Source organism: Podarcis muralis, chromosome 7 (assembly GCF_964188315.1).
Source record: "Podarcis muralis chromosome 7, rPodMur119.hap1.1, whole genome shotgun sequence".
NCBI lineage: Eukaryota > Metazoa > Chordata > Lepidosauria > Squamata > Lacertidae > Podarcis > Podarcis muralis.
In genome coordinates, this window is record NC_135661.1 from 64,996,912 (window position 1) to 65,022,918 (window position 26,007).

The 26,007-nt window shown below is 46.3% G+C and overlaps 1 protein-coding gene across 2 annotated transcripts; it reads left to right on the forward strand.

The window, feature by feature from the left end:
* On the forward strand, positions 1–25,780 carry SELENON (selenoprotein N). 2 transcript variants are annotated; one of them, XM_077931974.1, is made up of 12 exons: positions 1–327; positions 8,057–8,174; positions 14,218–14,348; positions 14,704–14,916; positions 16,773–16,897; positions 17,964–18,101; positions 19,535–19,616; positions 20,351–20,539; positions 21,916–22,021; positions 22,258–22,370; positions 22,589–22,690; positions 24,139–25,780. In XM_077931974.1, the coding sequence occupies exons 1-12, from the start codon at positions 109–111 to the stop codon at positions 24,307–24,309; spliced, it is 1,707 nt and encodes a 568-aa protein (XP_077788100.1). In that variant the 5' UTR covers positions 1–108; the 3' UTR covers positions 24,310–25,780. The 2 variants fall into 2 exon arrangements, with proteins under 2 accessions (XP_077788100.1, XP_077788101.1); XM_077931975.1 differs by lacking the exon at positions 8,057–8,174 and having other exon boundaries at positions 210–327.
* The last annotated feature ends 227 nt before the right edge of the window (positions 25,781–26,007 follow it).

Below are 26,007 nucleotides of genomic sequence, written 5' to 3' on the forward strand. Positions count from 1 at the left end.
AGCGGGCCGCGGCTCTGCCTCTCTGGCGCCTCCTCAGCCAGGCGAGGCTACGCGAGGCGGGAGCGAGCCAGGGAAACGGGGCCTCAGAAGCGGCCGTGGCGGCGGGCGATGGCCGGGGGAGAAGAGGGGCGCCCCAGGCCCCCCGAGGCCTCGCCGCCCCGCGCTCCGCCAGAAACGGCGCCCGGCGAGGCCGAGCGCGAGGCCGGCGGCGGGAGTTCCCGGCGCCTTCCTCCGCCGCGTTTGCCCCGGCTGGGCCTGGCCTTGGCGCTGGTGGCGGCCCTGCTGGCCGCGAAGTACTATCGGGACTCGGAGGTGGCCCGGCGGCAGGTACCGGCGGAGGGAGCCTCGCCGCGGGGGACGGAGAAATCTTTGCGAGGCGCCTGCGGGGAGGGATGCTGGAAGTCGGGGCTGCTGGGGGGCAGCGAAGGGGAGAATGAGCGGGGTCGGTCTTGTGCGGCTAAGAAGTTGGAGGGCAAAAAACGGCATTTCGGGGGTGCCTTTTGTTTTGCATTTGGGGAGCCTTTTTGTTTTGCAATCTGTGTCTAGTGCAGCCCCAGAGCTGCCTGTTCAGAAAGGAAGCCTCGTGACTTCCAAGTAAAGTGTGTATCGCATTGCAACTTCACAGTGCCGTCCTCTCCCAAGTCCCGTGTGGGATTTTTCAGCGGGATATATCAGTGAATAGGATGGTATTCTGAGGTTTGCAATCGTGCGTGCGTGTGCTTGGGAGCAAGTCCCCTTGAATCCCACGGGGCTCACTTCTGCGTCGACGTGCATACGCTTGCACTGTAAATATACCTCGCGTGGCATTTAATGTAGGCAATTAACAGCCACAGGGATGGGATCGCCGTCATTGCCCATCTTCCCTAACACTAGTCATCCAATGAAGCACAATGGTGGGAGATTCACAGGCACAAATTTATTCACCCCGTACAATCCAGATGTTGAACTACAACTCCCACCAACCCAAGTCATCCGATATGGGGACTGGTAGGAGCTGATGGGAGTTGTAGTCAAACAACATAATATGGGAACAAAATAAACAAATTCCTTCCAGTTGCACTGGCACTTCCCACTTGGAAATACTTAAATCTAGTTCTGCATCACACACCAGTAGCACCTTAACATAATATTGGGTGCATCACAATATCTGTCCCTGTGGTACATAGTGGAATTTGTTGCCACAAGATGTGATGATGGCTACAGGCTTAGATGATGTTAACAGAGTGTGTGTGATATGTTCATGAAAGGTCTGTTGTGGCTATTAGCTATAACAGCTACCTAGAAACCTCTGTGTTTGTAGGCATTATATATCTGAACGCCAGTTGCTGTGGTGGAGGCCGTCTTGTCATGGTTATGGGCTTCCTAGAGAGTATCTGGTGTGTGATGCAGAACTAGATTTAAGTATTTCCAAGTGGGAAGTGCCAGGCGCTGCCCAGGAATTCGAGGAAAACAAAAGTCCTTTGGAGTTTTTTATTCAGGGGTTGGATGGCCATCTGTCATGGATGCTTCAGTTGAGATTCCTGCATTGCAGAGGGTTGGACTAGATGACCCTTGGAGTCCCTTCCAACTCCACAATTCTATGATCTCCAGTGCCAGAGGCGGCATGCCTCTGAGACTGTGTGCACACCATACTTCAAAGCACATTTAAAGTGTGCACACGCTACAAAAATCATGGGAACTGAAGGATGCTTGAAAATGCTGCTCTTTTGCGTAAACTACAGTTAACAGGATTCTTTTTGGGTGGGTGGGCGGGTGCTTCAGAAGTGCTTTAAATGTATGGTGTGTATGCATCCAAAATATGAGTTACTGGGGAATGACAGTGAGAGAGGGCTATGGTGCTCACATCCTGCACAAGGGCTTCCCATAGACATCTGGGATGGTCACTGTGGGAACTGAATGCTTCACCAGATAGGCTCTTAGTCTGGTGCTACAGAGCTCTTCCTGAGTGAGGATATCCCATAATTCTTCTTGACAGATAAGCTCTGTTTTTAAGTGAACAGGGAAACATTACTGGTGGTTCTTTAACTCAATACTTTGAATGAGGTACACCTAGCAAGCTTTTTTGTAGACTGTGATCAAGGCCAGATAAATACCCTAATTGCTGTCCTGTTTGTTTATGTGCAAGCTAAGAAGTCAAGTTTTCCCCTTGCCTGCCCATCATATCGGGCATGCCTATATTACAAATGTAAACTCTTTTTATCAGTCTCCCCCTGGCCGCTCCCCACAAACTCTTAGGGAGTTCTGAGAGGGTGCTTGGGATCTTTATCAAATGATAAATCCCAGGATTATTTGCAGGAGACTGTGATGCTGTTATAAATAAGCCAATGTATTTTCAATATAGATGAATCCAGAGAGTGTGGCCACTTGCTCTGTCAGTGGGGAGAATAGCCGCCAGAGCAAGAAATGTACTTACAGAGGAGAATAGAGATTTTCAGCTTCTGCAAGAGCTGCTGTATTCTTTGATGTTTGGCAGCGCAGTCTGGGAGAAGAGAGAGGGTGTTTCTCTCAGCTCCAGGCTTCCTTTCCCATGCTTTTCTTTTGTTTCCTTCCTATGAGCAGAAGTAATGTGGTATCAAGGCCAGCTCTAGGTTTTGGGCGGTCCCTTTGGCAAGATGCTCAGTTGGTTAGAGTGTGGTGCTGATAATACCAAGGTTGCAAGTTCAGTCCCTGTATAGAGAGCTGCATATTCCTTCATTGCAGGGGGTTGGACTAGATGGTCCTCAGGGTCCCTTCCAACTGTGATTCTATGACCCTTTTCTCAGAGAGTGGGCCCATCTCCTCCTTGCCACTATCATAAGGACATAACATACATAAGTGTCAGGAGTTCAGCCTACACTCGAGTAGGACCCTGGCAGAGACACATGCCCGACTGGCATGTTCTCTCCCTCCTGGTCGATTGTTCGGGAGCTTCAAAAGCTTTCTTCTGCCCGAACATCACAGCGACCGATGCCAACTGACAATGGCACACTTAGGGATCCGCAGAGTTTGCGCAACTTGCGTACCAGACCTCAGCAACTCAGCATTTTGGCTAATCTACTTTATTTACATATAAACACACACGGAGCACTGCAACATGGCTCCCTCTCTCTCTAGCATCAGACAGCAAAGAGGGGAAAAACAAATGACAATAGTCCCACTTCACAGAACACAGTAACACAAACATCCTGTTTCCGTCACTTCCCACTCTGTGGAGTCAAAACATACACCGTCATGTGAAAGACAACAATCCTATGACTGCAGTCATGGAGCAGGAATTCTAACAATAAGAAGAGCCCTGCTGGTTCAGGTCAAAGCCCATTCTAGACCAATATCGTGTTCTCACAGTGGCCAACCAGATGCCTGTGGGACCTGGACACAAGAACACTCTACCCTCCAGCTTTTTCCAGGCATTGGTATTCAGAAGTATTGCTGCCAGTGCCTACAACTGTGTAGGCAGAGTATAGTCATCATGGCTTGGAGCCTTTGATAGTCTTCTCCTCCATGAATTTGTCTAATCTTTTAAAGCCACCCACATTGGTGGTCATCATTGCTCCTTGTGGGAGCATATTGCATCCTTTAACTATGGGCTGCTTGGAGAAGTCTTCCTTTTGTCTGTCCTGAATCTGCCAACATTGGATGTCCATGAGATCTAGTGTTAGAAGAGAGGGGGGGGAACCCCTTCTTTCTATCCACTTTCTCCATGTGATGCATAATTTTATATACTTCTACACATCACCACTGACCATGAAGTGCACCTGACAATAGCCTTGACCCACTGCCAGTGATGTCCTCGCCCCTGGTACCTAGTGGCGTCTGGGCCCTCTGCTAGGCTTTCAGCTCCAGCTTGGGCTTCCAGCTTCTTCTGAATCCAGGCTTTGTGTCCCTTGCCAGCTTGTCTTTGCTTTTTGTCTGCTTGGTGCAGCCCTGGATCTGCCCTACAAGACACTTGAGTGCTTTCCTGACGGTAATTGACAAGAGCAGCACCTTCCAGGCAGCGTTAGCATCCTTTTAGGCTGGCAGGCGGCAGATGGAAAATAAACGGGTTTGGGAGCTGTGGGAACACTAATGGTGTCACAGGCAGCACAGAATCACTGCAGCTTGAACTGCGGAGAGAAGGAGACTCGTTGCACTGGGAGGAGAAGACTCCTTGCCTGCAGGGAAGAGAGCAGAGTAGCCAACGGAAATGCAACTTGTATGAATCCGCCCAAGGCTGTGCCTCTTCAGCCTAGAAATGGGCTTGCTGGTGTTGGCAGTCCCTCCCGTTTGCTATATGTAAGGGATTGGCCTGAGTCTCTAATATCCTTAAAACAGACTAAATGAAGCAAAATTTTGCGCCACTTTAATAGGAGTGAGCTTAGCTTGAAAGAATGCAATGAGAACTTCGCCCTGATCTGGCTGATGGAAGCTGGAGCAAGAAAGTTAGCTGTGACTATTATTTAATACTTTACAGCCTCCCCGTGTGTTAGGAGCACATGACATCACCTCTCCCATTTCTGTCAATGTGAATTGTGCGGTAGAAATTTCTGAATGAATTCCGCCCAGCTGAATGTTAAATGTAAGGGATTTTGTCCTGCTCAACGCTAAGAAGCTGGGATGGGCTGTTATAGGGTTACACCAGGCTTCTGGTGAGTTGGGAAGGACTGTTTCCCAGTGCTTAAAACTCTCCACTTTTTCTGACTCAGGGAATGCAAATCATCTTCACTTTGCCCAAGTCGGTGTATAGCTTGGATTTCTTGAGTTCAAGAATTAAGAAATGTTTTGGTATGGAAAATACTTCCTCATTGAGAAGCTCAGTGGTAGAGGCCATGGGTTGCATCTGATGCTAGTGCTACACAGAGTAAACCCGTTGAAATAAATAGACATGACTAACATGGGTCCATTGTTTTCAATAGCTCTACTCTGAGGAGAATTTCTTTTGCAAAAGAACCCAGATTTACCATATTTTTCGCCCTATAAGACGCACTTTTTCCGCTCCAAAAATGAAGGGGAAATGTGTGTGCGTCCTATGGGGCGAAATCAGGCTTTCGCTGAAGCCTGGAGAGCGAGAGGCGTCGGTGCGCACCGCCGGGCGCGCAAGGCTTGCGGGCAGCAGCCTGCAGCCCGAAGCACGGGGCGAGCTGCGGAGCCCGCCCCGTGCTTCGGGCAGATGTCCGCAAGCCTCGCGCGCCCTGCAGGAGGTCCCGCCGGGCGTGCAAGGCTTGGGGCGGCAGCCTGTTCTGGGGGCTGGGGTCGGGGGAAGCTCGGGCTTCCCCCGACCCCGGGGGGGGGGGGGATAAAAAACAAATTCCCACCTGGGGGGGGAAATAAAAAACAAATTCTTTATTCCCCCCCCCAAAAAAACTAGGTGCGTCCTATGGGGCTGCGCGTCCTATGGGGCGAAAAATACGGTATGTCCAGGAAGAGCCCCAGTCAGAAACCCTGCAGAGTTTCTGCCAGTCAGTAGAAATAAGATGGACCAATGGGTCTGGCTAATCACAAACCTTCCTGTGCAGGAGGTTTTCCAGGATTTTACGAGAAAGGAGCATAGCTCAGTGGTAGAGCACCTGCTTAGCATGCAGAATCCCCATCATCTCTGAATAAACTCCTCTGTGAAACTCTGGAGAGCTGCTACTACTCAGCATGGACTATACTGAGTTAATTGTCTGACTTGCAATGGTAGCTCACCATGTTCCTCTAGTCACAACCAGTTCATTTATATATTAGGTTTCCTACACAGGCATTGTGCTCGAAGCAGTTCACTGAAAATAAAGCGGCAGCAGTCTAAATACAATCAACAGCACCTTCTTATTGGTGATGCCTTTCTTGCCTTAGCATATCTTAATTTGCTGTTCAAAGAGTGAAGAAGCTAGGAGGGCTGCCCTTGGAGGTTTTGCTGCAGCAGAAACTCCAAATAGCGGCTTCCAGGTACGCACTCTCATTGACATGGGGCACAAGGCCCAGTGAATTGAGGGATTGTGGCCCAGGTGCGAAATCAACCCACCTCCTTTAATGGCACCACCTCGCCTTGCGTCATTGCAGGGTTCCTTCTAGAATGAGGGTGGGGGACCTCAGCGCTAGGAGCTGAATGCAACCTTCCAGGCCTCACCACCTGACCTTTAAGACTCTCCCCAGCCCTGCTTTGCACCCCTTTGGAGTGTTTTTGCCTTTGCAGGAATGTGTCCTTGGATTGCAATACAGTGGTACCTTGGTTTACAACCATAATCCATTCCGGAGGTCTGGTTGTAAACCAAAACAGGTTGTAACCCAAGGTGTGCTTTCGCCAATGGGGCCTCCCCCCCCCCCAAAAAAAATGGTTGCAATCCAATAAAGGGACACGCACTTCTGGGCTTGACATGGTTGTAATCCAAAATGGTTGTAATCCAAAGAGTTTACAAACCAAGGTGCCACTGTAATGCCTATTGCTTGCCTGGATGGAGGCTAGAGAATGGTGTGTGAGTGTGTGTGTAAAAACCAACCTATTGTACAAAGGTAAATTTTACAGTCAGTGCTTCTCCCATTTTTGCATTTGGCCCACCCACTGGAAGGCTGCCCAGAAGGGAATGCAACCCTTGAACTGGGAAAGGTTCCCCCTACCCCTACTCTGGAATTTAAGGCTCTCTGGGTACTCCTCTTCCTCTGAGAGCTTAGCTGGCAGCACTGAAACATGTAAGGCTGGGATTCCTGGATTGCTGGCTTCACTGTTACTTCAGATCGCATGCATCTTCACATACTTCAACTGCTCCCAACTCCCTCAGTTCTGTGACTTTAGACAGTCATGTTTTATTGCCATACAGGAATTGCCGCTCTGCTGTCAGCACCACTTGGAAACCCAAGTAGCCTGAAGTGGTCTCAATATCCACCCAAACTACTGCACTTTCCGCATTCACAGTGTGTCCATATCCTTAATTTGGATTTGGAGCTGCTCCCTGGTGCGTTTCAGAACGTGAAATGTGACTGTAACCTTTACGGTTCATGCACGGGGTTGGTTATATAAGTCCATGCTATCAGAGGAGTGCAGATCAAGCTCCACGGTTCACTGGCCAGCGCTGAGCCAAACAAAAATATCTGCAGGTCTGCCAGCTACCTGTGGACAATTCCCTGACAGTTCGGGTGAGTCTGATGTGATTTCCATGGCAGGGATGCTCCTTGACTAACAAACGGGGTGTGGATTATTTAGGTAGGTTTTCCTTAAGGAAAAAGAAAGAAAAGACTTTCATATTTTTCTTCTTGCAAAATCAAATGCGATTCATGTGTGCCAGTATGGGTCCCAACCGTGCAGGGAGACCAATCCATACTCCAAAGAGAGTCTAACTAAGCAGTGAAGAATGTAAGGAAGTCTGTGCTGGATTCAACCAAGGCTCTATCTAGACCTTTTCTCCAGAGAGAGAGAGAAGGGAAGCAGAACCACTCCACCAAGTCTCAGCTCTTGCCTGTCCTTGAATTGTTTCCACGTGATCCAGGAGTAGCCAGTGTGGCACCCTCAAGATGTTTCTGGACTCCAGCTCCCATCATCAATGACTTTTAGCAGTGCTGGCTGGGGCTGATGGGAACTAGAGTCCAACGACATCTGTTCAAAATTGGGGGGCACCCTCCTCCAACCTTTAAAGTTAAAAGCAAACTTGTGAGATCTGATCACTGATCTCTTGCATCTCCTCTGTTTGGAACCTCAGCCCACTTAATATAGCCAGTGAAGCATTCTCCTGCCTCCCAAAAGACATGTCAGAGATATCGGGTAGTTTCACAGGTGCCAGAGTGGATTTGTGGTTCTCTAAGCTCAGGTCATAAGTTAAATTGAAATATTTTAATTTAAATTGAATTAATTTAATTTGAATAGCTTCTGAATTATGTATGCTAAACTATTAATTTTATTGTATAGTTTATATTCATTGTTTCAAATTATATGCCTCCCGCCCCCTGGTGTAGAAGTTCTTATTTTAATTCTGCACAGAGCCATGTAAATAAATGTATTGTTATTTCAGGCTGTATGCCTAACTCCATTGAAGATCCATTGAATTCAGCAGGACCTGCTTATGAGTAGACATGGTTAGGCTTGCATTGTAACTTGTGCATATCAACACCTCTCTTATTTCCCAAACAGGAGACAGCCCTGAAATCTTTGGGAAACGAAGGTCTTTTCCTGTTTGCGTCCCTGGATACGAACAATGACCTGTACATCAGTCCTGAGGAGTTCAAACCAATTGCAGAGAAGCTAACTGGTAGGCATCTAATTGTTTCCTGCTTGGCAGGGGGTTGGACTCGATGGCCCTTGTGGTCTCTTCCAACTCTATGATTCTATGATTCTATGATTCTAATTTTTTGAGTAGACAAATACATGTTCATCTTGCTTTTTTTTATAAAAAAAACCCAAACCAAAACCATGGCCCTTGAGCACAGATTGTCTAGTTCTTGCATTGGGTTTGTCACTCATTCATTGTCTGCTTGATATCCAGAGGAGAGGACAACAACATTCCAGCCATTTTTTTTCAGCTGGAAAACTGAAGTGATAATCCAGACCAGGCTTTTCTAACCTGGTCCCCTCTGGCTATTTTGGACTACAGTGCCCATCAGCCCTAGCTGGCACAGTCGTGTCAGCTGGGGCTGATGGGAGTTTTGGTTCAAAATAGCCAGATGGCAATGGGTTAGCAAAAAGCGTTTGAAACCATCTCATTCTCTTGTTACCACTGGTTCCCTGTGCAGGCGTGGAACTGCTGTTATGGGTCTCCCAGTGCTGGTGAAATTGGGTTCGAAATCAAAGCACCTCAGGGGAAGAGGGCGAAGCTTCCAGAGATAGGCCACATCCAGTGGTGTTTCCAACAGCAAAAGAGCAGCAAACATCTAGTGAAAATGAACAGTTAGTAAGAGTTTGTTGTTGTTCTTTAGTCGTTTAGTCGTGTCCGACTCTTCGTGCCCCCATGGACCAGAGCACGCCAGGCCCTCCTGTCTTCCACTGCCTCCCGCAGTTTGGTCAAACTTATGCTGGTAGCTTCGAGAACACTGTCCAACCATCTCATTCTCTGTCGTCCCCTTCTCCTTGTGCCCTCCATCTTTCCCAACATCAGGGTCTTTTCCAGGGAGTCTTCTCTTCTCATGAGGTGGCCAAAGTCTTGGAGCCTCAGCTTCATGATCTGTCCTTCCAGTGAGCACTCAGGGCTGATTTCCTTTTCTCTTAGTAAGAGTTATGCATGGGTAAAATTCTATTTTATTTTTACTTTTAAGAAACATTCTTAACCTGTGCTATGACTACGTGGTCCCCAAGGCAGCTTGCAACTCGTCACGTACAGCGATGGTGTCATCAAAAGGCAAAACAATTAACATATAAGATAGATGAAAAATCCCAAGCACAGGATCATAAAACCCTGCGCAGCGGGGGCCAGCATAAAACAGAACTGCTCATTAATCTCTCATCATTAAAAGCCCAGGCAAAAAGGAACAGATCTTTGCCAGGGACCTAAATGCCACTAAAGTGCATGCATTTTAAAGGTCAGCCTTAAATATGTGCCTTTCACGGTGTATATATATGTCAGGATCCCATCTGACCCATGACCTTTCCCCCGGAAGAGGCTTGGGACTCTGCAGAGAACCCCACTGCAGCTGAGGACCTGGAGGAACTTGCAATAGTCCCAAGGCAGATTGAACGGTCCCATCTTGCTTGGGCTACCCCAATCCCCTCTTCTTGCCATATCCCAAGCCCCTCCTTGGTCCCCAATTTTCCCCTTTGATTTTGAGCTAAAATGTCATGGCAGGGGGATCATGGATGTCACGCAGGTAAGTCTTCCCGTCTTGAGTCTCATTCAACACCATTTCCTCTTCTGGCTGCTGTTCCTTCTATGTTGGTCACATAAGGGAGCCATCCCAATCGGTGACCCTTTCTTAAACAGGATGATGTCACGGTGCAAAGTAGCCTATCCGATATGCCGTCTGATGAAACCACTGAAAACAATAGATTAATAAGTCAACATCTGGGGGGAAAGGAATGGCAAAAGTCACTAAGAAGGGGAGGTTGTTTTGTTTTTCTTTTTGGGAACCAATGGAACTATTTTTTTAAAAAAAACAGTATCTTTAGCTAAGCTCTGCTTTCATTGTGTGTGAGTACCATAGCTATTTGCATGGCTTAGGCAGCAATCCTATGTACGCTGAGCTTGGAGGAAGCCTCGCTGAGCTGCGTCTAACTTCTGAGTAGAAATGCATAGGCTTGCACTGTTAAGCAGCATAATCTAAAGAGACGCCCAATGTCCAGGAAGCATCAATGACTACCTGAAAGCATCTGCTGATAGCAACGCAGCAGCCATTCCATGTTTCTTCTGGAGCGGCTGCTCAGGGACCTCCTAGCAACCCGTGCAGCTCCATTAAGCATCAAGAGCAGCCAGGTGACCCAAATGAGTTTCAGGTCTTTGCAGAGACTGTTTTGAAAAGTGTGCCATCTTGAAGTCCCCCTTGGGTGTGCAAATGACCTGCCTCTTGGTGTTTTCTTGGGAAAACAAACATCATAAGCATATAAAAACTGGAGATCTCTTGGCGGGTGGGTGGGGTGGGTGTTAGCTGCCCCCAGCACACAACTGCTCTTGCCTTAATTCTCTTTGCTCAAGCCCTAGACTGATTTACACAACGAAAGGCTGCTAAGCTTTCTGTGTTTTTCGAAAGGCTTATGCACCAGACGCCTCTTTCACAAAGGGCAATTTTTCTAAATCTGCGGTTCCTATTGTCGGACTTGCAGAACTGCACGCGTTGGCTTTGTCTGGGGCTTAAAGGGGATTCAGAGCAGCTGAATGCAAGAGATACTGCTCTGCAGTAATGTGACCAGAGAGCTGGCGGGTGGCGAGACGCAAGCAATCTCGGGGATCTTTTTGCATACAGAAATTGCGGCGCTTCCACTTGCTGGTTACTTGTGGGCTTGATGACGCTCGCTTGGGTAGCCTGCCCGATTGCTCTCACAGCCAGCGCAGAGGGGAGTGGGATTCAGGCAGCCCTTGTTTCCTGCCCATCTTCAGAGCAGATAAAGGGGATTGTGACACCGGTGTGGGTTCTGCAGTCCTCACAGCTGGCTGCCTATTGTGCTTGCAAGAGCACAAACATTTCTGCCCCTGCGCTGTCGTGTCAGACAAAGAGCAGAAACAGGGGCTCTGTGGGCATGACCCAACACAGCAGCGACCAGTTTAGTCATCCTGGGAGATCAGGCTCTTCCCAGCCAAACTCCTCAGGAGCTGGCAGCACATTGTTTGCCCCCTCCCCAGGCTGAAAAACTTAGCCGCTAGGTACAAAGTGGTTCCTCCTGCTTGCGGCCAGGGGTAGGAAAAGTGGCTGCCTGGAATTAGAGTACAGACTGTATGCTTGCCCACAGATCTCTCCTTGCCAGTCACAGCCTTGATATGCCCACTTGGGGAATGTAGCAGAACGGCAGCGGTTCACAGAAACGGTGTGTGCTTTTGCACACTCAAGCTGAGAACATGCACAAGAAATGAAAGAGCCTTGTTCAAAGCAGAATGCAAAGGAGTTGCTGGCGGTCTGTTGGTGCCCCCTGCTGCACGGAGATAAAACTGTCAGCTGGATGCTTCGTTTTGCTCTTCATCCTTCCCAGCCTTAGGGCCAACGATACACCTTAGTAGTAGGAATGTGGGCCGAGCGTGTTTGCCTTTAGTTGTGCTTGTTGTGAAGTGAAAGCATGATGCCTTCATGAAGACGTGTGGGTTGCATTGTCTTGCAAACTAGGCATGCAGGCGAGCATTGGTGCAACCACCACGAACCCACATCAGCCTATGTCTTCAATATGTCTCTATCATCATGTAACACAGAAAAACCCATCCTCTCACAGTCTTTCAATGGCCAGTCATTTTAGAGTGCAGCAGGGGCAAGGGGAGAATATAGCTGTTTATATTGTTCTGCCTAGCGTAGCTGCCATCCAGTCCCTTCCCTCTTGGACTCCAGACAGCTGCTACCACCATCTGGGTGAGAGGCAAAGAAAGCAAGGCCCTTCCATTGACCTGTCTTGACAACTATTCACCCTGGTTTCCGCCAGTTGATTCTCCTTCATAGGAACATAAGGAGGACCCTGCTGGGTGGGGCCAATGGCCCACCTAGTCCAGCATCCTGTTCTCACAGTGGCCAACCAGGTATCTCCATGGGACGCCCTCCAGCAGGACCTGAATGTATCTGCAACTCTCCCCCTTGTGAGCCTCAACAGAAGGCATACAGAGGAGGTAGTTTGTAGCCGTTGTGGCTAGTAGCCATTCGCATTACCCTCTGTGAATTTGACTGATTCTCTTTTGAAGTCATCCAACAGGTGGCCCCCATCAGTGCATCTCAGGGAAGAAAATTCCACAGTTTAAGGAAGCGCTGTGTTTGTCTGTCCTGAACCTTCCGGCATCTGGCTTCATTGGATAGTCCTGAGAGCTAGAATTATGAGAGAGGAACCTTCCTGCCTTTTACAGTGGTACCTCGGGTTACAGATGCTTCAGGTTACAGACTTCGCTAACCCAGAAATAGTACCTCAGGTTAAGAACTTGGCTTCAGTATGAGAACAGAAATCATGCTTCGGCGGTGCGGCAGCAACGAGAGGCCCCATTAGCTAAAGTGGTGCTTCAGGTTAAGAACAGTTTCAGGTTAAGAACAGACCTCCAGAACGAATTAAGTTCTTAACCCGAGGTACCACTGTATTTTACTTTTACTTTCCTTTCTTTCCTCCCTAAAGTGTCTTTTATTTACCTTTTAGCAGGGCCTGTGTGGTTTCCAGTTGTTGTACAATGCCTACAATTTTTTGTGCTTTACAAGTAGATGCATACATGAATTCAGCTTCTCAGGCAGAGCTTCTCAGTGTTTGCTATCTGACTCCATTGGGGATAGCACAGAAAAGGCAGTGCAGGGGAAATTACAGCTTTCTGCAGGACCAAGAGTATATCTGAATGCGTAGAGCTGGGATAAGAGACAGAGGAAGTAAAATTATATTTTTATTGAGCCCATTTCTTTCCGGAATGCTTCATTCCAATTTGCATGGTCATAAAGGGTGCTGTAATAATAATAATTATTATAATAAATTCTTCTTATTGCTATTATTATAGAGTTGTAGAAAAACCAAGCTGGTACATATCACAGTGAAATGAAAACAGTGCAGGAGGCATACAGACTGGTAGGGGATATGCAGACTTAAATGCGCTGAAAGTTTGACTATATATGGAAGACTCTTGGTTTAATTTATTTAATTTATTTCATAAAATTTATATACTGTTTGATTATAAAAATAAAAAACCTCAAAGAAGTATACAGAAAGAATAAAGCAATAAAATTGCTAGTAAAAACAATTACTGTACAACAGTTGCTGAAAACGCTTAGAAATTTGAGACTTGCAATAAACTAAGAAACTCATCAGCATTTTAGATACCTGAATAGGCTCCTCTAAACAGAAATGTTTTTAGCAGGGGCCTAAAAGAGTAAAGTGAAGATGACCAGCCTGATATCATTAGACAGGGAGTTCCAAAGTGTAGGTTCTGCCACAATGAAATATCGATTTCTTACAAATGAGAAAAGAGTATTATACAGCACCTGCAGCAGTGCCAGTTCTGAAAATTGAAGTAGCCAAATGGGCATATAAGGGATAAGGAGATCTCACAGGTAAGCCAGTGCCAGGTTTAAAGTAATACTGGGTTATTAAAAGTTGAGCAAAATTTTTGTATAGCTTTTTCTTATTTGCGTATCTATTTAATTAATATAGTAATTGTATTTTCATAGCAGTGGCATGCATACGAATGAATAGATTTATTTATTTTTTATGCTGTAGTTTTATAAGCAATCATTAATATTAAGAATACTTAATGATTTTAAGTCACAAGCTGCAGTATAATAATCCACATGAAAACTGTTATATGCATTGGGGCGAAATAGTATTTTCTTTCAGTAATTTAAATAGTGGAACTTGCAGTTTTCAATGCAATAGGAACTATAATAGATTCACTGTGACAGGGTGTTTTTTTCTTAATGTAATTTGGATGGTTACTTCTTCAATTGGATTAGTAGGTCACCGATAACATTATGTTAATAATAACACTATGGATGGATCTAGACACATCAAAGAAGCATTTCATTCAAACATGTTGTAAACTTTGTATGAGAAATCGGGTTAGCAAAAACAGAACTCCACAGCGCCATCTGGTGCCACAGCGTTATAATGCACATACAACACATATAAAGCGCTTTTTCTTTGCCAATGTAGCTGGGTCCTATGTTAATGAAATGTATACATAAATCTTGTAACCCTTGATCTGTTTGCAGGCATTGCTCCAGTAACTGGGATTGAGGAAGAAGAGATATTGGATCCCAATGGGGAGACTCTTTCTATCATTGCAAAATTCCAGCCCTTGCTTATGGACACAATGACAAAGAGCAAAGACGGTTTCCTTGGAGTGAGTATCACATTTAATTAGCGCTGCAAGTCTTAATCAGTCGATCAATCAACTAGAAGCATTAGTGGATTGATACGAAGGCTGGTCCAGTTTTAACCATCAGCTCAATGAATTAAATGTGTGCTTGTTTTTCGTTTGCTCCAATTATATTGCTGTAACTGGGAATGCAAAATAAAGTGCTAGGCAGTCTTTCCTTCTAGTAATAGCTTTGTTCAGGCATTGCACCAAACCGTGATTAAGAGAGCTCAAGTATGGAGTAATAGTGGAATATCTGAATGTCTTGTGATCCGTCAGCCTCCTAAAGTGGAAGAGGCTTCACAGGGCTGCTTCCTAACGTGTCTCTCTGGCTCTGCAGATTTCTCACATTGCGCTTTCTGGGCTTCGCAACTGGACGGCTCCGGCTTCCCCTCTGAGCTTGATGTTTGCCCAGCAATTCAAGGCCTTCCTTCCACCAAAGAATAAACTGGAACTTGCTGATCCTTGGTGGGTGATTCCCAGTGAGCTGAACATCTTTACTGGGTACCTTCCCAACAACCGTTTCTACCCTCCGGCCCCCAAGGGGAAAGAGGTAGGCAAAGTGTTCATCATGGCCATCAACTGGAAGGCTAGGGAGTAGTAACGATGGATCATGTTTTGAGTATTCAGAGTGCTTCATAGACGGTCTCCTTATAGCCGTCTGCAGCTATAAGATAGCATGGTAAAAAGCGGGACACCACTCAGCTATGGTGAAGACACAAACTAGTAAGAGAGCCCATTACTATATTCAAAGTACAGTGGTGCCCCGCAAGACGAACGTCTCGCAAGACGGAAAACCCGCTAGATGAAAGGGTTTTCTGTTTTGGAGGCGCTTCGCAAAACGAATTTCCCTATGGGCTTCCTTCGCAAGACGAAAGCCCATAGAGAAATCTCCGGGACAGCGGGGAAGCGCAGCGCGTCTTCCCCACTGTCCTCGGACCTCCTCCGAAGGCTGGCCGTGGGGCGGAGAGACCTCCTCCCGCTGCCAGCCTTCGTTTCTCCGCTATCCCGGACGGCTTTTGAAGGCAGGCGGGGGGGAGCAAAGACTTTCGCCCCCCCCGCCGGCCTTCAGAAGAGGTCCAGGACCTCTTCTGAAGGCCGGCGGGGGGCAAAAGTCTTTGCTCCCCCCTGCCTGCCTTCCCGGGGGCTTTTAAATCGCCCCGGGACAGCGGAGAAGTCCTCCGCTGTCCCGGGGCGATTTTAAAATGCTGGCGGGCGGCAGCGGTGGCTTCGCTCCCGCCCGCCAGCATTTTAAGATCGCCCTGGACAGCGGAGAAGCCCTCCGCTGTCCCGGGGTTTTTTAAAATGCTGGCGGGCGGCAGCGGAGGCTTCGCTCCCGCCCGCCAGCATTTTAAGATCGCCCCGGGACAGCGGAGAAGTCTCCGCTGTTCCGGGGTTTTTTAAAATGCTGGGGGTGGTAAGAAAAGCCCTTGTCCCCCCCCCCCAGCCTTCAGAAGAGGTCGGGGGACAGACTGTCCCCGGACCTGGTCTGAAGTCGGTTTCCATAGGAACGCATTGATTGATTTTCAATGCATTCCTATGGGAAACCGTGCTTCGCAAGACGGAAAAATCGCAAGACGACAAAACTTGCGGAACGAATTAATTTCGTCTTGCGAGGCACCACTGTAGATATACTTACATACAGGTAACTCTCAACTTTCACACATTTAACTTGTGCACATTCAGTTTTAGGTGCTTGGCCAAAAAAAAGTGGGCTGGAAAGGGGGCAGGCGGCTGACTTTGGCAATCCCACCTGCCATTGAATCCAATGTGCTTTGATTATATGCGATTTTGGCTTTACGCACTGTCTCCAGAATGTAACCCCAGCATAAGTTAAGTGTCACCTGTGCACTGATCGACTTAACAGAACAGCTTTGTCCCTAGTTTGATGCTTGAGGACGTGGATTCTGATAACAGCCTCTACTTCTTGGGGGCTCATATTAGTGCTTGCTGGCATTTGGATAACAGCATCATGCAGACACTGAAAAATGTGAGCAGTGCTGATTCCGCAGTAGACTCCCTTTTGGGAGCACCCCAGATGCGCAGGGTGGTTCACTCAATTCTAGCACATGGCTTGAGAGGAATTGGTGAAGGGACCTTCCTTGCATGTGATATTTTGAGTTCAGTGGCATCTGAACAATACAGAACAGTGAAAACAAGCAGATCCGTTTCCAGTCCTTGGCTGCCGTGTTGTTGAAAGATGGAGTATGGCATGTTAAAGCTCACTAACAGCAATATTCAGAATGCTGGAGGCTATAAATGGTTGAAAGAGGCTAAGAAAACAGAGAAGATGACCTTCCTTAGTCAGGTGTGGTTATTGAACGTGGCCTTGAAGGGGAGTAGTTTTGAGGTCTTAGGTTCACTGGCTGCAGCCTGCTGTAATCCCCTGTACTTTCCCCCGCAACATAGGTCATCATCCACAAACTCTTGAGTATGTTCCACCCCCGGCCGTTTGTGAAAACTCGGTTTGCCCCTCAAGGAGCCGTGGCCTGCATCCAAGCTGTTGCCGAGTTCTACTATAAAATAGCCTTCAGGTAAAATTGCGTAAGGGGAGGGCGCTTGCAGTTAGACAGATTGAGTAAATGTTACCTTCGCATAACCTTTGCCATTTCCCCTGCCCCGTTTTCCTTTTCTGTCGTTTCTTCTATGCTGTGAGCCTGCAGGCAGGGACTGCTCTGTTTAATTGACTGTATGTAAGCCACTCTGGGAGTCTTTTTGGCCACGGTACAAATGCTCATAAATACATGAATTGTTCTTCTTCCCTGATCTGCTTTCCTTGCATTGATATGGGCCACATTTGTACATCTGCTTCCCTCTGCATAGATACTGGCTTGCTTCACTCCTCCTTGCTCATGCTGGGAGAAACAAACCCATGTTCCCTGTCCAAACCAGGGTTCATGGGTTGTTTCACTCCAACACACCACAAGGACTAGCTTATTGACATGGTTTATTTGTAGTGCAAATCCCAGGAATCATGGGCTATTTCTCCCTAGCATGGAGAAGAGTGAAGCAGGACATTCAACTCATGCACAGTAAACCATGGTTTAGAGCTTGCTCACAGTGATGTGCTATAGCTGCCGTTAAGCAATATCATAGGAGTTGCATGGACCATGTGGGTACTCCCCACATCAGCAGTGTCCTCTGTGGGAGCCGCTTGACGTTGGCATGGGAAGCCCCCGTGTGATCCAAGCGACCAGTGAGATGCAGAGTTTCATATATTGATGCAAGAACACTACAAAGATAAATTAGACTTCAAACCATAGTGATGGCTCCATCTTAGGAGGGAGGCCTAGAGTGCTTCCAACAAAAGATAGAGCAGCTGCCCAGCATACTTCCCATCCAGAAATCTGTTGCAGAACTGCAAATATACAGGTAGTTCTACTGTATGTACAGATGTTGGTGGAAGAGAAAGCGTCCTTTATGGGCGAGAGTTGTGTGGGACTCTAGGATATTGTCCCATGCTTTTGCCCCCAGCCTAGGCCTCTCATTCAATGGCGAACAAAATTAGCCACATAGCAGCTGGGCCTACCTATTCTTGGCTTCTTAACCTTCCTCAGGACACCTAATTGCTTGGTGACATTCTCTCTTATTTTCTTCCAGGATCCATGCAGAGTTCCAGCTAAATGAGCCTCCCGATTTCCCGTTCTGGTTTTCCCCTGCCCAGTTCACAGGCTACGTCGTCCTCTCCAAGGATTCCTCCCACGTTCGAGAATTCAAGCTGTTTGTTCCTAACAACAGGTGAGGGTTGCCTCACTTCCAACATCTTCTGATTAGAGACAAACACACAAATGGCCTTAACTTGAACATGCAAGCTCCACACATTTGATTATTTTGCATTATTCTATTTTAAGTCCAGCTTCTGAGATTTTCGTAATAAGTGTTTTGGAAGTTGTTCATTTGTAGAACAAGATCAGCTTGGCTTATGCTTCAGTTCTTAATAGATTTAAAGCTGAAGGGTTGTCTCTTTAAGAACATAAGACAGCAACATAAGACTTCACCTTACGCTGAGTCATACATTTGGTCCACCTCGCTAAGTAGTGTCGATATTGACTGGCAGTGGCTCTCCAGTTTCAGGCAGCAGTCACCCTCAGCCCTACTTGAAGATGCTGAGGGTCAAACCTGGGACTTTCTGCTGTACCAGACAGATGCTGTACCAGTGAGACCAGGCGCTTCCTCTTTCCCCAGTGAACCTGCACATGCACTTATGTCAGCACCAGAGGCCCTGCTCTGTGTCTCCAGGGCAGCTAAGGTTTGCTGGGTGAACAGAATGCTCTCCTGAGAGACGCACACCTGGCCTTATCACTGCTGGCCTCTTTGCAAGGAGCAAAGGCATGGAGTTGCATTCAGCTAAGTTATTCATGTCCATTAAGTTCAATGGGTCTTTTCTGAGTAGGACTAGCATTGGATACTGCTACTGGCAGTTAATTTATTTCATATACCTACATACTGCTTTTCTCCCAAGGTGGTTTACGATTAAAGTTTTAAAATACTAATACAAACAAATGATATAGAATTTAGGCCAACAGACCAACCAATGTTCCCTTCAAGAACTGGTGGCGTGAGGTCCCTGGCTTAGGCTTCCTTGCTTCTACCTTCCTCCAGGGCACACACAGGTCTAGAGTAGCTACAAAGAAAGCGGAGAGGAGCTACATCAGGGAGGAGGCACCTATGGTCATCCATTTGTTTTTGGACTACAGTTCCCATCATCCCTGGCCATTGCCCATGTTAGCTGGGGCCAGTGGGAATTGGGAGTCCCAACAAGATCTGGAGGGTCACAAGTTCCCCATCCCTGGACTGCCCCCAACATTGTCTCAGGCCAGTGATAGTCCTTCAGAAGCTGATGGTATGTTCTCCTTGCTTCTCTACTTCTGCCTTCCATCAGGGTGCACAGGTATTTCTTTAAAAAATAACCATCTAAGGTAGATGGCTATTTCAGCAGGCATTTAGCTAACTAAATTGATTCCATGCTGCTTCCTTAGGAGGTCTGGTGTTTGGGTTCTTCATTCATTGTTTTTTAATCGTTGCTTTCAAATTGTGTTAATTCATTGTAACCTACCTGAAGGTTTCCAGACTGAAGAGCAAGATAAAATATATTTTGATAAAATTAATAAACATTGTTTCAGCACATGTGGATATCCTGCACCTGACTTTTCCTGGCCTTTTCTCACCAGGTCTCTCAATGTAGACATGGAGTGGCTCTATGGTGCTTTGGAGAGCAGCAACATGGAAGTAGATATTGGATACTTGCCTCAGGTCAGTAGCGAGAATCACATTTGGACTGTCTGTGCCACTGTATTTACAGTACTGACCGATTCCATCTTATACATTTGCATGCCTGATTTGTATTGTATTCCAAAGAGTATAAAGCGAAAAGTTTCATTGTCTCCTTGGTTTTTGCAGGAAATTTTGTTGAGTAGAAGGAGTGGCTATTGATAGTGGTTGGTAATGATTCGTTTTTAAATATTACATTGCTTTGAAGTTTACATTGTAGACTACCCTGGGATCACAGTGATGAAAAGTGGCTTAGAAGTTGAATAAATAAATAGCAAATAGATGGTTGCAACCTATCTTCTAGCCTTTTAGGAATGGGACAGTAGCTTAGGATCTGCTGGTAGATCTTTAAGTGATTTGAAGTAGATTGGCAATGATTTCTGACCCCAAATTATTTAACAATGGCAATCCCCACCCCCGTTAAACAGCTGAAGTGGGAGAAAAACTGGTAAGCAGAAGTGGATTTTTTGAACAGAAAACAAATTCTGGGCTCAGAATTCTGTAATTCCAATCATATTTATTTGGCACCTGGCTCAGTTGGACCTCAAGGAATCTAGTAAAAAGAAAAATGTGAAGTAGATCCCACAAACCCAATGTCTGCTCACTGTGGCTCTAGGCTGCATTCCACATCCCTGCACATGAAATCTCTATAGCACTGTCTGTTTTCTAGAGACCATTGCATGTTCACTGAGAGTTAAGTGCCTTCTGTCTTGCAGATGGAACTGGAGTCTTTGGGGCCCTCAGTCCCTTCCGTGATTCACGACGAAAACGGGAACGTGATTGACAGCAGAGACTCAGAAGGAGAACCAATTCAGTTCATATTTGAAGAGATCACCTGGCAGCAAGAAATAAGCTGGGAAGAGGCTGCCGGCAAACTGGAAGTTGCCATGTATCCATTTAAGAAAGTATGGAAAGAGCCTACCTTGCATCCCCTTAAACGTGATTAAGTTATTCTGCCAGCACTCATGTATGGAAGGGCTAAATGCAGAGAGCCTTCCCAGCCTGATTTGGTGGTTGTGAAAGTGACCAGGCTGCAGTTATTGATGTCTGCTAACACAGCATCACGGCAGTTCTATCCAAGACTGGGATCTTTTAAATGACTGTACAGTACATCCTTTTGATGGATAAATGCAAATGTTGGCAGAGACCACAGAGGAATATTCTGACTGGAACCAGGTTTCACAGGGCACAGGCAGGACCTTAAGTGCTGCATTGTTAATCCTTCCTGTGATCTTAAGTCCCTGGTGCCGTTTTAAAAAGATGAAAGTGATGGAGGTGTCTTGGAGGGCATTTTTCTGCTGCAAGCAGAGCAGGACACCCAGCAGGCTTAGTACTGTACTTACCTTATCAGCAGGAAACACAAGACATGTGTGGCTTGTGGGAGTTGAAACAAAGAGCAAATTTATAGCATGAGTTGTTGAATGCTATTCTCATTCATCCAGCAACCAGAACTACCCTTCCACATCTAATTAATCAGCTGAAAAATGTGTGTGTGGGGGGGTTTGAGGGGGGGCAGAGTATAGTAAAAGCAGCTTGTGAAAAAATGTGCAGTTTGAAGGGATTGTTTATGGTTAGCTGTTTCCTTAAGAAGCCTGGGTTTCCTTAAAGGGGCTCATCTGTTTGACCTGTTGTGCGACTTTTAAGGATTGTAATTAACCCATCTCTCACTTTAAAAAAAAGTGCCGTCATAGGCTATAAAGCTTTGTATTTAAGGACTAGCCTAGTAGCCATAGGCAAGAAGGAATTGGCTCAGATGTAGCTAGAGACCAGAAAAATCTTTTCATGTACAAATGGTACAATGCTCAGAAATGGAAGGAGGGTACAATACCAACAAAGGAGGAATGGCAGGCGAATCTGATGGGGGCATTCAGAAATGGCTAGTTTAACTAGTAGAATAAGAGACCAGGGAGAAAGAACTTTCAAGGAAGATTGGAAAAGATTTGTAGAATATTTGAAAAATTATTGTAAGCAAATTAAGGCGTTAGAAAGATTAAGAGTAAATTCAGCAGTATAAAGTAAAGTGAGATAAAACTGAGAAAGAGAGAATACAGAATAACTAGAATATGCAGCTCTAAAGGGTAACCAAAACCATCCATGGAAGGGGCAGGGAGGGAAATCAATGTTAAATGTATGGTTTGCATTTTGGTAAATGTTAATGTGCGAGTGTGTGTGTGTGTGTGTATGGAATTGAATGTAAACAAGCAAGCAGGTTGGTGAGGGACGGACCAAGCGCTCTGTCCCTCATGTTCTCAACTTTTTCTGTTGCTTCTTTTGGTCTCAGGTTTCCTACCTTCCCTTTACTGAAGCTTTTGAGAGAGCAAAATCTGAGAGTAAACTGGTGCACTCCATACTGTTGTGGGGAGCACTGGATGATCAGTCATGCTGAGGTAAGAGGGGCATTTCTCATCACAGTTTGTTTTTAAAGGACATGTAAAAAAATCCAAATCCATATTAGGGCCATTAGTAGTAGTAGTAGTAGTAGTATTCCTTTCTCACATAATATGAAATATTAAAAAGATATAAACATATACATTATACAAAAATATAATAATAATATGTATTGTTGGGTTCCCCGCCCCCTGCCCCACAAGCAAGTGTCCTTTTTCTTTCTGTCTCTGAGCAGGTTCAGGGCGAACTCTCCGGGAAACAGTCCTGGAAAGTTCGCCCATCCTCGCCTTCCTGAATGAGAGTTTCATCAGCACCTGGTCTCTGGTGAAGGAGCTGGAGGAATTACAGGTAAGCATTCAGCTGCACCAGCTTAGTGCCAATGGATGGTGCTGGCTTGTCAATACAAGGTGGTGGTGGCAGGTCAAGAATGGGTGCATCAAAACCCCACAAGCAACCTCACTAGCGCCTATTCTAGACAGCCAAAGAAACTAGAGCTGTCAATTTTGGACTAAGTGGGTGCTTTTTATAACTGAAAGCAGTTTAAGACATGGATTTGTTTTCCACAGGCTAAGAGAGAGAACGAGGTCAACAGCAAACTCGCAGACCTGCACCTTGAAAAGTATAACTTCCCCGTGGAGATAATGATCTGTCTGCCCAACGGCACTGTGGTAGGGCTCTGGCTCCCATTTTCCCATTGCTAATTCCTTCTTTTATGAATTTGTGGTGTCTGCTGGGGATGGCAGTTGTCTCCCTCTGATATGCTTGCAGCAGCAGCAGCAGCAGCAGCTGAGCATCTAACAGCTGCCTCTCAAGAGCTGAAAAACAGTTTCATTTTGGAGCAATACAAAGTACTTGTGCTAAGCAAGGCAGTTACAGATTGAAGCTGTCAGGGCATTTCGTAGTGATTGACTTTTTCTTGTCCTTTCCAAAAGCTCAGGAGACAAGGTCCACAAAAAGTCGGTAGGTTCACAAAGCGTGCTTCTTAATAGACACAGAATATTTCCATGGGTACCAAATGGTATTGAAGAACTTCGTAGAATGTTACCTTGGGGGAGGAGATAAGACTGAATGAAGGTTTAGGAGAGAGTTCTGTGCTTCATGTTTAGTAGGCCACTTCATGTTTTTAAATAACTTTTAGAATACCCATATCCAGAGCAGTTCCAAAATATTTTTTCTTTACTTGGGAGCTAGGTGCTCTCTCCCTCTCCTTCTCTCTGTCTTTACACACAGAGAAGCCAGACCTGGTTAGACAGCCATGAAAGATTCTGGTAGGCCTCACTTACTGATAAAAGTTGTTTTACTAAAACCATACTCTGCTCAGGCCACTTCTCTGCATTTTCCTGGATCCCTGAAGAATCTTTCACATTCCACATTTCACCTCCCATCTAATTATTATTATTATTATTATTATTATTATTATTATTATTATTATTATTATTATTTATTTTATTTCTATCCCACCCATCTGGCTTGGTTTCCCCAGCCACTCTGGGCGGCTTTCAATAGAACATTAAAAACAGAATAGAACTTCAAACATTAAAAACTTCCCTAAACAGGGCTGCCTTCAGATGTCTTCTAAAAGTCAGATAGTTTATTTCCTTCACATCTAATGGGAGGGCGTTCCACAGGGTGGGCACCACCACCGAGAAAGCCCTCTGCCAAATTGTACAGGCACACATTTCTGGTTCACTTTTTGCCCTCTTAAACCATTTATTTTATCAGGGGTTGATTTGAGAAAGGAATACATGTATTTCCACTGTCTCTATTTTTGAAAGCCGGGGAAGGGAGCAGACTTTATCAGTAGCCACTACTGGCAAGTGGGGCCTGGGGACTGGCTGGTTTACCTTGCCCTGTGGCTCCCAAAGAGGAGGAGGAGGAGGAGGCCTCTTTTCATCACCCTCAGCAGCAGCCACCTCTGTTTAAAATTGAAGGGCATCAGCCAACTTTGCCTTGAAGCAGCAGGTGCTAGATTTAAACAATGCAGTGCATCCTGCTCCTTGGGAGGGCAAGGCAAATGGGCTTCAACCTCCATCCACCTGCAATGACTTCTGGGAGAAAAGAAAACTAACGTAGGGATTGAATGGTCTTTTCCTAAACACATCCTCCCATTTCCCAGGTCCACCACATCAATGCCAACTACTTCCTGGATATTACTTCTATGAAGCCCGAAGAAGCTGAGAGCAGCATCTTTAGTTTCTCTGCCAGTTTTGAAGATCCCTCAACAGCAACTTACCTCCAGTTCCTGAAAGAAGGACTTCAGAGAGCAAAGCCCTTCTTGCAGGCCTAAGCAGAGAAGCAACCCAATGCCCTCCTATTGATCACCAAAGACACAGGAGTTCTTGTTTCTGGCACGCCTTGAGCTCATGCAGTACTGAATAGTAAAGTGCTGTCCTTGAATGGAAGATCTCCAGTCAAGTAAGCGCCCCTCAAAAATATGAAGCTGCTACACCTGCAATTACATGAATCATTTTCAGGACCATTTTGAAAGGATTAATAAAGTCTTATTATTATTCTAGTTGTTGGAAGCAGATCGTCCTGCAGCCAACAATAGAGACTGGGAACAGGGTAGCACAAAAGTCTGAGATCTGGGCTGTGGTGTGTGAGGTCAGCAGGTTGCGTCTCATGCAAAGCCTGAATTCAGTTGGTGCTGTTCCCTTAGTAAAAAGGCTTTGTTGATTTGTGAATGGGATACCATGTTTTTGCATTGGCTCTGGCATCTGATCCCATTCATGGCCCTGAATTGCTCTTACATTGCGAAGGCCTCCACATTTTTGAACTGTTGTGATGCAAACTTAAGGAGATTGCAGGTTGCGCCTTCAAGATCAGCGCCTACAAGGATGCCACTGAGCATAGGTATAGGAGCCTAGGAAGCCGCCTTATACAGAGTCAGGCCGTTGGTCCATCCAATATTGTCCACTCTGCCTGGCAGCAGCGCTCTGGGATTTCAGTAAGCGGGGCATTCGCAACCATGCCTGGAGATGCTGGGGATTGAACCTGGGACCTGCTGTATGGAAAGCAGTTGCTCCACCGCTGGGCTACGGTTATTTCCCAAAGCACCTATGTTATTTGCTACACTCCTGGCTAACAAGGCAAGACCTGTGTGTTTGCTACACTCGCACTGATGTCTGGAGGGCTGCTCAGGTGGGTGCTATTTCACAGAGGGGGGAACCTTCAAAACAAACGTTTTAGCATGGTTAAACCAGGCCACAAAAGGCTCTGCAGACCCCTCCGGGGGACAGATTTTGTCCTAGGGCTTCCAGCTGCTGATCCTATGCATTTTCATCATTGTGACTTCAAGTCAAGAAAAACCACTTGCTCTTTCCTAAAGCTCATACAGTCTTAGGGGGCTGCATTCACAGTAATCATGTCACTGTCCAAACCTAAATCATGTTTAAGGGTGGTTTTACATAACTGATTTTTCCCCCACCGCAGAGTTTGTTCTGAGTCACAATCACATGGTTGCCACGCCCATAATCCTGGGCCTGCAGAGTGTTCTAAAATGGGGCTATTTATCCCAAGATTGCTTTTCTTCTTTGCCATACGATGCCGTCCATACAGTAATGCCACTTTGCACGTACAGGGAGAAGAATTGGATCTCAGCAGTTCTTTTCATTTCAGAGCCAGCCTTTCTGTGCTGCCTGCAACGCATGTGAGTTGCAGCTCCTTCCTACACAGAAGTGGCTTGCCTGGTGGGGTGGAGCCACTGCACTAACTTCTGGTAGGGAGAGGACTCAGCTTCTCTGGAGGAATAACCCAAACATCATGAACCTTCTGCTTGCTTCTTTCACACAGAGAAGCTTCCAGAACCCTATGGAATTAATTAGAATAGGAAAGATCTCTGCACATCAGATCAATACTTTCTGCACTAAGAAATGCAAACTGACATACCAAAAGGCTGAAGGCAGACCTTCCAAATTTATTTTCATATACAGGCAACTCCCCATTTACGTGCATTCGAGGCATGCGCAACAACGCATAGCCGCGA